The sequence below is a fragment of the Sinohyriopsis cumingii genome, chromosome 11 (genome assembly GCF_028554795.1).
Source record: "Sinohyriopsis cumingii isolate HCF-2022 chromosome 11, ASM2855479v2, whole genome shotgun sequence".
NCBI lineage: Eukaryota > Metazoa > Mollusca > Bivalvia > Unionida > Unionidae > Sinohyriopsis > Sinohyriopsis cumingii.
The window spans coordinates 112,408,997-112,420,393 of NC_142971.1; the positions used below are offsets into that span (position 1 = coordinate 112,408,997).

The 11,397-nt window shown below is 34.4% G+C and overlaps 1 protein-coding gene across 2 annotated transcripts in view; it reads left to right on the plus strand.

Moving 5' to 3' along the window:
• Positions 1–11,168, plus strand: part of LOC149789311 (SRSF protein kinase 3-like) — a 121,219-nt gene extending 110,051 nt beyond the window's left edge. For both annotated transcript variants that reach the window (XM_089975517.1, XM_089975518.1), the window contains 2 exons: positions 933–1,095; positions 10,162–11,168. In XM_089975517.1, coding sequence (XP_089831643.1) covers positions 933–1,095; positions 10,162–10,346 — 348 coding nt within the window. In that variant the 3' untranslated portion in view covers positions 10,347–11,168. The remainder of the gene's footprint in view (positions 1–932; positions 1,096–10,161) is intronic.
• The last annotated feature ends 229 nt before the right edge of the window (positions 11,169–11,397 follow it).

Here is an 11,397-nt window from a genome sequence, read left to right on the forward strand (position 1 = left end):
ACAAGATAGGCTATACATGGCGGCCAGTATTAATGATGGAGGAAGAACCCGGGAAAACCCCCGGAAAGAACCACTGACCCACGAGAAGCTACCAGCAAGCTTTCTCACATATCCACATTGTTCGAGCCCGAGACTCGAACCCACGCAGACAGAGGTGAGATGGCAGTGATCCGTGACGGAGAGCGCTTTAGACCACTCGGCCACTTGGGGCCCCCACTGTTTTTTGCCTTGTTGAGTCAAGTGACTTACATGAAGCCATTTGTAGATAAAACAATGCATGATGCTATGTTTGCAGCATGAAGCCCTAGTGCTAGACATCATTATTAACTGCCACATTGCAGAAATCATACCAATATAACTGAAAAATTGTTAAAGCTATGTTAAAAATCCATATCACACACAATGATAGTGTGTATTTTTTTAAAAATATATATTTTTTAATAATGTCAGTTCAAAAATAAATATCTTCCCTGGACAGTGTTTGATTCCATATCCAGGTTTAGTTGATAGCTATGGATGTTTCTATTACATTTATTTTTAAAACTGCGTCACTATGTGATAGTATTTAAAAATGCGTCACTATGTGATAGTATTTAAAAATGCGTCACTATGTGATAGTATTATTTGAAAATCTAAACGGTGTATCAGAAGTATGTGCCTCAAAAATTGGACTGAAAAATCATAACATTTGTTACAAATGAATTGTCAGAAAGGAGATATTTATTTTGCATTGAGATTTTTACAAGTTCTTTCATTATTGGATTTTACTTTTACTATCAATAAATAATGTTTGCTAATGGGTAGTAAGGTACTTCTTAATTCAGACTTGTTGGATAGCATTTAGAAAAGTGCCTTTTGACCCTCACCATGCATTTAATTCTGGAAAATGATCTTTTGTAGCATCGTGGTACTATTATTGATGTCTTTTATAGGCATTTGAGCTAGCTACTGGAGATTACCTTTTTGAGCCACATTCGGGTGAAGACTACTCACGTGATGAAGATCACCTTGCCCATATCATAGAACTACTGGGCCCCATTCCGAGATCTATAGCACTAGGTGGCAAATATTCCAGGGAATTCTTCAACCGAAAAGGTAAATCTAGTCACGGATTTATTGCCGTAGCTGTTGGATTGAAACTTGCTTATTATGGTCATTCAAGTAACTACAGAAATCTGTATTATGGGCTGGTGTCCTTTTTGTGCTTGTAAAGATTACATGAAAATGAACGAAAGGGATATGTTAACACTATTCTCTATGAACATGTTTTCACAATATTTGGCATGATTATTTGTGCCTTGAAGGTAGTGTCTCAGCTTTAGCACTGTTAAAATATACTGCATTTATCTCATGATAAACCAAGTATAGGTGTAACATTTATTGTCATGTGACAGTATCCTGCATCGGTATCTGTATTAATCTTAGAATGCCCAAAACATTTGCATTATCAGTGTGATTATACACTAATTAAGTAGTGCTTGAAGGTGAAGTATTGTGATATATATTAATTAAAGGGGAGAAAAGAAAGAACATTTTAGGAGTTTTATGTATTCTTGACTGTAGAGATTTTGGAGATTTCTTTTCTCATATTTTGTAATCCATCCACTTAAGGTTGCTTATCAGACAGCTTCCTCTACTCTGCCAAATAAACCACCAGCCTTTGTGACAAAATGTAGTTGGATTTGGTCATTTAAATGATAAATGAATCAGATTTTAAAAGGTATGAACAATAATGTACAGTCAGCCAGTGCCAGAAAGTAACTTTAATATTATAATGTTCTGCTGAGATAAAAATGGCAGAATCATAAATCTGTGTTTTTGTAATGCCTTCAGACTCAGAATGGGGCCCTGGATGGCTCAGTGTTCTAAGGTGTTCACCTTTACAGATTATTGACATCTCACCTCTTTCTTTGTGGGTTAAAGTCTTGGGCTCGGCCAATATGGCTTCTTCCTTGCCAAATATACTGGCTGCCATGTACAAGAAAAATGGCATTAAACACATACAACTACAAGAGCCTGAAATCTTTTGACCCCATGTGAACTTATGTTTTGGGAGGCAATCTTTGGAGATCTGGTTTCTCATTATCAAGCAGAAATATGCCAGTAGTGTTGCCAGTAATCACAGGGCCCATTGATTGTTGCTTATTTACTAATAAATATACAGATAACAATGTTAATAGATAGTACATATGTTACTTAAATGTAAATTGTAAGCAGCAATATGACTGCCAGCTGTGGTTATTAAGGTCACACTGTACACTTTCGCACCTTGCGTAGGGTTTGATTTTTGTTTATAAAGAAAAAGAATTTCCCAAATTTTCCTTGCTGGTTATCCTGTCTTTTTAAAAAAGGCCTTGTGAAGTTAGTGACCTTTGAACAACTTCATGTTCCACATGTCAGAAGTACATAATATCTGAGGAGTGCCAACCACAAAGGTAAATAAGTATTATTCTTATATGATTTAAAATTGGTTTCTATAGCTGAAACATTTAAGATGCAAGCATCTAAGTAATCCTTTTTTATAATTTCCTTTTTTCGCTCCACCACCACCTGCATGTGAGCATTTTCCCAGTATATCAACCAGTGTTATGCTAAAAAACGGGATCATGAAACCTGCCACAGTTATTCTTGAGATGTCATTAAAAATTCTACAGTTTAAACGTGGATGGAACAGAATGGGTTCACGTAGGTCAAAGAGAATTTTTTTTTGCTAATTCTTCTAATACTAGTATGTAGATAGAAGTGAATCTGCTTTGACTTAATTGATTCCATAATTTTATAACAAACGAATAAAAAGAACACATTTCTGCTATAATTTCTTAAACTTAATCCAATAGACTGCTCCGATGACCTAAGTGGTTAGAGCATTCACCTCAGATGGGTGAGGTCATGAGTTTAAACCTAGGCTGAGTCATACCTAGGACTTATAAAAAAAATGGTATTAGCAGCTGTCTCACTTGACGCTGAGTATTGAGAGATTTAGTGTTAGGACTGGTCGGCCTGATCTCGGATTAATGTGACTGGGTGGGATATGATTCTATATGTCTGCTGCATTATGCCCCATTGCTAGACATCACTATAGACTGCCACACTGCAGACATCGTAGCAATATGACTAAAATTGTTAAAGCTAAATTAAAAATCTAAATCACACACTTACACACTGACACTTAATCCAACAAATTTAAATTTATGTTGACTTCTGTGTTCTAAGACTTTTAATTTCCCCGTAATTAAGGCCATTTTACACACATTAGATTATTTTCATATATTGCATCAATGTTAATGTATCATTTTGTTTGGAAGGTCATGCATGATGCTATAAAAAGAGAAAAGCAGTCGCATAAATGATCTCGCTTGTTGGAAGGTTGCATGTACTTTGTAGTTTTGCACTTTTTAAAAAGGTTTGATTTTTACAGAAAGATTTCCCAGTATTTCCTCACTGGTTATCGTGGCTATTTAAAAAAGACCTTTGGTGTCATTGGTAATGTTAAAAGAAATTTTAATTCGCTTTATTTTAGTGTCTGATTGATGGGTGTAATTTGGGTTGCAGAGTATACAGCTTGGCCTTATTTAAGATATACATGTATAAAAAGAAAAAGGCTTTTAGCCCTATCATTTTACTTCCTGGAGTTTAAAAAGTAAATTCTAAAAAATCAACCTGATAACTTTGTCTTTTTATTTAGTAACAATTCATTTATCACACTGTCAGATGCAGATTTTGCCAGCTTGTGAAAATTTGTTTTCCCTTTTTTTCTTAACAACTAAAGTTTATGTACTTTGGACTAGTTCAGGTAGATTTCTTCCGAGTACATGGGACCAGCCATTTTGATCAACTGTGTGCTTGGCTCATGCATGTTTTCCACAACAAGAGCAAGTAAAGAAATTTCAGTCGTAGTACTTGAATGTAGTGCAGAGGTTGCCAACAATCTCTTAACTGTGCATGTTGCAAAAGCAACAACCTCACTGTACACCTGTCACAGTCTCAGAAGTGTGTACTGTCTGTGGAACACAGCCTAAATAGAGACGAAGATTGCTTCAGTTGGTCAGGAATAGGTACCAGATTATTGTTTAAAATATTTCCATTTACTTATGAGAAGCAGCCATGGTGCAGGAGTGTTAAAATCAAAATAGCTTTATGAATTTGCACCCCAGGAAAACAGTGATGCTTGAAAACTCCTGCAGATAGTTTAGAGTTGCACATGTAACAACAAACTGTTAAGATTTACTGAAAAAAATAAGAACCTAATTTTTCTTTTTTACAAATTGAGGATATATACTTGATCAAAATACCTCTCCTCATCCTAGAGTATGCAGATGTAGGTTAGTACAAAAGGATACATGGAAATCCCCATAATTGTTTAGAACAGAAAAACATTGCTAACAAGGTTCTGTAATTGGTATTATTTCCTTACATGTGCAAACTTTGGTCATTTCCAGAAGGTGAGATTATGCCGAGCATGGCTGGGTGGAAAATTACTCTTTTCAACTCAAGTCAGTATTGGTATGTATGTGCAAAGTGAATAGCAGAAAGGATAAAGTGAAGGAAGAAGTGGAGTTTCTTACTAAATGGAAGACAATAATTTTAAACTGATGTCATGTACCAAAACATATTGAGCCAAAATTTGATGGAAAGTTTCAGAAATCTGTGCTTTTACAGGACAAATAGCTACAATGCAAAATCAAGATGAAAGGTATGTTGTGCAGAGTTTGCAAATGTTTGCTTGAATAATAACCTATTTACATTGTAAATTGGCATTTTAATTTTAGGACTTCAACTCTTGCACAACCTGGCAGTTCACCAGGTCACTCGCATTTTGACTAATTGGTTGAAATTCTACAAAAGTATCAGGTCAGTCATTGCACCAGACACAAAATCTTTTGCTTCACTGCTGCTTGATCTTGTATTCCTTGTCAGCAGTGTTAAATCTAACCTTAGGGGATGCTCTACAGAATTTCTGAGAGAGTGGCAGGTGTAAGGCAAACTTGTTAGATTTGAAGCATGCACAATGGAGAGGATGTTGGTATACCTGTTATTTTCATGTACTGTGGCTGAAATTTCTTTGGATATTTTGCTTGTGGAAATTGCACATGGTCGAAACACATAGTTAACTAAAATGGCTGCTCCCATGAGCTCAAATTATATTATCAGCCTATATTAGTCATAATATTGTTCATAATAAACTTAGTTAATGGACCAGTCTACGTTTTTATAGAAAATGCCTCCAGATTATAAGCAAGATGCATTATGGTGTGACTTACGGATATTATACGACAAAAAATGTTAGAGCAGATAGAGCTTTAGCAAACTTTCAAACATGTCAGATCAGAAAAAAGGACAAATCAACACCGTTTTACAAACTTTAAAAGAGTAATGTTACTCAGTACTTGGGTTTGTGCACTTGAATGCTCATTACAAAAAATGTAAAATTAAATTCACGATGACCCAGTACTGTCATTAAGATGCCTCGCCTGATGTTTTTGTTATGGAGGGTGCGGTCGTATTACTGTCTGAAGAACGGCCTTGTGTAGCATGTTCCCACGTCGACTGACGGGATATCAGTTTTAATACATGAATATATAAAGAATTACAAATAAATAAAACTGACAAGGTTTTGTATTTCTTTATTCATGTAATTATAATGGATATATATAAACATTAAAACATCCTTCATGTGTGCCCAACATGCTTGTGAGAGGAGACGGTAACTTTTGCTGGTGGAACTCCTATTTTCACCAAAATTTTAGTGAGACCTCTCTTTCTCTCTCTCTCTCTCACACACACACAAACAACTTACTGTAGAAACTATAAAGTGGGACCCTTTAATGTCTTGTAAGGACCCTAAACAATTCAAATGTGGGGGTCATCGGGACTCCATAAAATATAAATTTAATGGAATTCCTGAATATGCATAGTATAGATTTTATGAGTTTAAATTTATATTTGCCAATTATTTAATTCATCAGTATTGAAATTTGGTTGGAGGATGTTAATTGTGATTAAAAAATCTACATTGTGATAAAGAAATAAAGAAGTTTCCAGAGATTGTGCTATAGTTGTGCAACTACTGGTATTTTATACTGGCAAGGGTGGAAAAAAGTCAGTACAAGCCTAAATATTACCAATACGAATGCTAATCAGTAAATATCGTCAACACATGGGGAAAATTATGATGTAAAGAGTACTTTAGAAAAAATTGAAATGAATGCATTAGTGACCTTTACAGGGGCTGTTTAGATAAGAGACATCACAAATTTAGATCATTTAACGGTAGCATAATCCCTAGTCTGAGTTTCCTCTGACCCTTTCCACTCCGTTTTCGATATTTTGACACTTATTGACACAAGTTGGAATTTGCTGCCATGGCACAGTGTTGTTATAGCGTATACGCTTACTAGCAGGCCTAGATGGCTAAAAGACCTTACATTGAGCCATATCTGCATGAAATCGAAAAAAAGATGATTTTTTTTCTCAGGAATTGTGATTATAATATTCGTTGTGTCTCCAATCCACTGATTGATGAGATGAAAGTTAAGCATTAATGAAATATAACCTGGTACTTGCCATTTGCATTGCTAGTCTTATGACTAATCAAATCTCACAACCTACATGTTCATGAAATCAGAGGTCCAGCATTTGTAGGATATAAAGAATAAGCCTCTTTACAATATTGTATAAAAAATTCAAAAATATTAAATGAAAGTCACAATTCTTGAAAAAAGGACTAAATGATACTTAATTCCCAACATATTTATTTATTCAGAACAATGACCAGAAACTTGTCGCAGTCAAAGCTACCTGTAGAAAACTAGATTCACAAAGCAGAGAGCACATGTCAACATTGTAGTCACATGATACCAACAAAAACATCACTGACAAGTGCTCTGTGCTTCATGAGTCTTCATTTCTCAAGGAGGGGAGACTGAATTCCAACTTTTTATTGGCATTTGACTCTAACCACATGCCCCAACATAAAGATCAAAAGATCTAAAATGGGGGTGGGAAAAGTAAGAGCAACTGGATTACATCATCCCATTCCACTATCATCACTGTCAGTCAGCAGCTTGATCCACACAATTAACAACTTTGGTTTAGAGTTAACCGTTGAAGTAAATAGTTACGGTGTTAACATGTACTGCATAAAATGTTTAATTTTATTGGCTTGGTTTGAGTGAGAGTGTTCAACTTTAGCATGGCTTATAAAATCATGTGACTTACATTCATCCATGGACAGAAAGTGGAAAAATGAAAAACAAGTCAGTCACATGGCAAAAAATCATGTCATTAATTTGGTTTGAGCAAAGCTAAAAGAAATTAAAGTTCAGATTAACATCTAAAATGCAGAAATGGCGGTGCTTTAATTTGTATTTTTTTGCACACCAGCATTTAGTCTGGACAAAGAAATAAAGGTTTACCAGGGGATCACGTTTCCATCTGGTCTGGACATAGACAGAAATCAATGTCTACCAGGGAATTGCAGTTCATGTGTCCATCCGACTAGAAAATACGTAATTGTTACATGTGCAAAATTTTAAACTGTCATTAGCATTCTCATTATGATATGCTGTCTGATGTGGAAGGTTGTGAATCGCTTGATGGCCAAACACTTGACAAACCCTTTCACATTAAAGTCGCTTAGGATTTCCCACTAAGCCAGAACAGCTTCATTCATATACACCACTCCCTTGATAACTCAGTGCTCTGATAACTTGCAAACCCTTTTATAATGCAGGGTCAGGGATGGATCCCATTTTTTAAAACAGAAAATACCAAAATAATGCATTCCTATTTCTTGAACTTGAAATCATGATCAAAATTGGTAATTGAAACAATATTTTGCTCATTTTATGGTCGAAAATGGTAGATAGGACCTGAAAATTTTAATCAACATTTTGAAATGATCAGCTTTTAATAAGAAGTCATATAATTGGTTACATTTTCTTTCCAAACGACATTCTTAGTATACCCTAATTAAAGATATTCAAGGCAATTTTGATCAATGAAAATGTCACTTACGCCTAGTACATGCTGTACATTAATATTTAGATGCCAATTAAATAATTTTTATTAAGTGAAATTGTGTTTTAATTCTATCTTTTAGTTCCTCTTAAGTGTAATCATCATAAATGCAACATGTATTTAAACATAAAATGTGTCAATCTACCGTAACAACTATGTCCACAAGCGTTTCTCTGAGAACCTAATTAAGTGCCGACCGTGTTTTGATAACTGACTTGCAGAAATGTTTGTTGTATTGTTGTACTGAATTAAATGTTGACCTTCTTTGTTAATTGCATCTTTTGAATCAAATAAAGGAGGTGAAATAAAAAAAAAGTTAAAACTAAAAGGCATGCAAATCCTACATACTTAAAATCTAGCAGCCATGGTCATATGTCATGTGAACTCATTTCAGTAGATCAGTTGAACACTTACAAATGTTATCAAAGATAGCAAGGCAACCAAGTGAAATGGAGACTTCGTAAAATAAAGCTTGGTTTCACTGATATGGACCATTGTACGCAAGTAAGTTTCAGAGAATTCATGAACTGGCAATTAGAGATGATAAGTTTCACAATTCAAATGAAATTACATCATCAATATTGTACTAAATGAACAATACAGAAATTGAGTTTTGACTTAGACGATTGTGTCACAAAATAAATGTCGCTAGTTTTTGAAAAAAAATTAATCCTTTTTGGAGGTGTATCAATAGTTAGTCTAGTTCCTGCTGCTTTGACTCTGGACATGGCACTATATAAAATTAATACCACTCCAGGAACCAGATTAATCAACAAAACAAAAAGCAGTGACGTAATGTACAGAAGTTTTTGGCATACACATGATGGTTGTTGAAACCAGTAGAAACGATCTTTCACATGTTTGATATTTTGAAAATAAATGTTACTTATACAGAATAACGAACAACTTCATTTGAAAAAGTGCATTATTAACTATTATCGATGGGATTGTAAAACGAGGATTCTGTTATTAAACAACCCAGTTCCCTCCCCTCCTCCCTTCAGTTTTCTCAATGTGTGAGCGGTTTTGTTTTATTTTTTTAATGTTGGAGGTCCCTCGGTAACTCGTGTCCTCGCTTATAGTGTGGTCTATGTTTGTGGACCCCTTTGTGTCTGAGCTGCTGAGGGAGAGGTGTATATATACTGGTAGATGTCACAGCAGTTCTTAAGTATTTGCAGTATGTTCTTTTTCTTTTGTGCTATTGATGCATATGTTTTGCTTCTGTATAGACTTTGTGTAATTCATTAAGAGTCTATGATTTCAAGAGATACTGAATTGTCCAACAATCATATTTTCATAGGTAAAGCTCACAAACAACTTTAATGTAACATTTTGTAACCAAGAAGTACTTGCTGACAGTTTCTAAACAAGATTTTCTAAAAGGTCATAGAAGGTGAATATTATTGTATTTTGGGATTAGAAGACTGTTATATGTGTTTTAGTTTTGATATCTATTTTAGAGGTTCTGCAAAGTTTCTACACAAAACTGGTTGTCACACAATAGTCAAATTTTTTTGGTTATTTTTTAGCTATTTTTTTTTTACAGTAACCATGGAAATCTTAAGAATATTGACTTTGACAGCATTCGTAATTCAGCAAAGAACCCAGACAAAATAAATGTTGTAATTTGTCTCGTGCAGCAGCTGGAGCAGGCCCTTTACAGATTCAGCAGACACATAGCCAGTAAAACCATACCTCCAAGAAAAGGCTCGGTCATACTGTTTTTGTAAATTTTATGCCTCCTTGTATTATCAATGAAGGCTGTACAAGTACAGTTAAGTTCTACAGTTTTTGTGCAGTTCTTTTTACTTCAGGTATTATTTCTTCCAAAACTTGTACGCATGTATTGGGGCTGAAGGAGGCAACATTTAATAAATTTGCAGAATTAATAAATCTTGGTTGAGGTTGGTTTGTATTTTTGTCTAACTTACGACAGCATGTTGTCACATTTTCTCTAGAAGTGGTGCTCATCACTGAGTTTCTGTTTTGGTTTTTGCAAGTCATTTGGGGTGTATGGATTGGTGGCTGATACATCATAGAATGAGTCACAGATGAGACACTACATTAATTCTTGTTAAATTTGCATGATCTTATTTTTTATATATTTTATTATATCTTATGTAAATATTATTTTCTTTCAAGGAGAACTGCGACATATTACGAAGCTGAAGCCTTGGTCATTGTATGATGTACTGGTAGAAAAATATGAGTGGGATGCCAAAGAAGCTGAAGCTTTTGCCAGTTTCCTTGTTCCAATGTTGGAGTTTGAACCAGCAAAACGTGCCACAGCAGAGGACTGTTTACGACATCCATGGCTAGCATCTTAGTTTTTAAATCTTCTGAAGAGATAATTGCTTCCAAGCAATTTATGTTATGGATTTGAGAGACTTTTTTGCAACACAAAATAATTGAATAGTACATTTGACCATCTTGCCACTTTACTGACAAAAGCATATTTCTTCATTCATGGAATCGATGGACCTGTTCACAGCTTACATTTCTTCATTGTTGAAACTGAAATGTACAGTATTATGATGATGTGTCATTGGCATTTATAAGAATATGATCAGATTGATAAAGTAAAGAATTTTAGTTTAAAGGAGCTTATTTTGTACATTAAACTATATTTGGAATTTGCTTTATTCACAGCCAAGAAATACTAAATATTCATAAACTTGTAAAATGCAGAAATTATCCACGTTTTCAGTGGAAAAGAACACAGATGTGTAGATACCCCATTGGCTTTTTGTGTTAAGTGTAGGAATTAAAGTTATTGTTATGCTAAGTCACTTTTGCCAATGCTACTGCAGTTTTCTTTTGTAGCTGTATGAAACATAGCTTGTTTATAACCTACGGTATAAGTTCTACACACTACATGTTTTTCTTCACTTGCATAACCAGTATTTGGGTGGTAGATGATGAACATAAATGGAATTCTGATCTTTACAAATCCTCATTCATGCATGTTCCGTGGTCTAATTTATGTCCACAAATAATACTGATCTGACAATCATATGGTTATTTTGTTGGATAAGGCTGAACATTTCAGTAGCATTTAGAATAGTGTTGCTTTCTAGGCTTTGTGCTTCTTTTCTTTTCTTGTTTCCTTTTCTTTGTAAGGATTGAATAAATTAGTGATCACGTTTCAACCAGACTTTTTTCATATTTGTTTCTTTTATGGAAAGAATGTATTTAATATCAGAGAGAGAGAGAAGTGATGATAATACGTTTTATGTTAAAAATTTTAATAAAATATACGACAATGCAATCTAATCTAATTACTATGAAATGCAATATTCCTATTTTGAAAATTCAGATTTCTGAAAATTTTGACCAGTTATAGATATATGATGTCATCATCATTAAGAATTTGTAAAC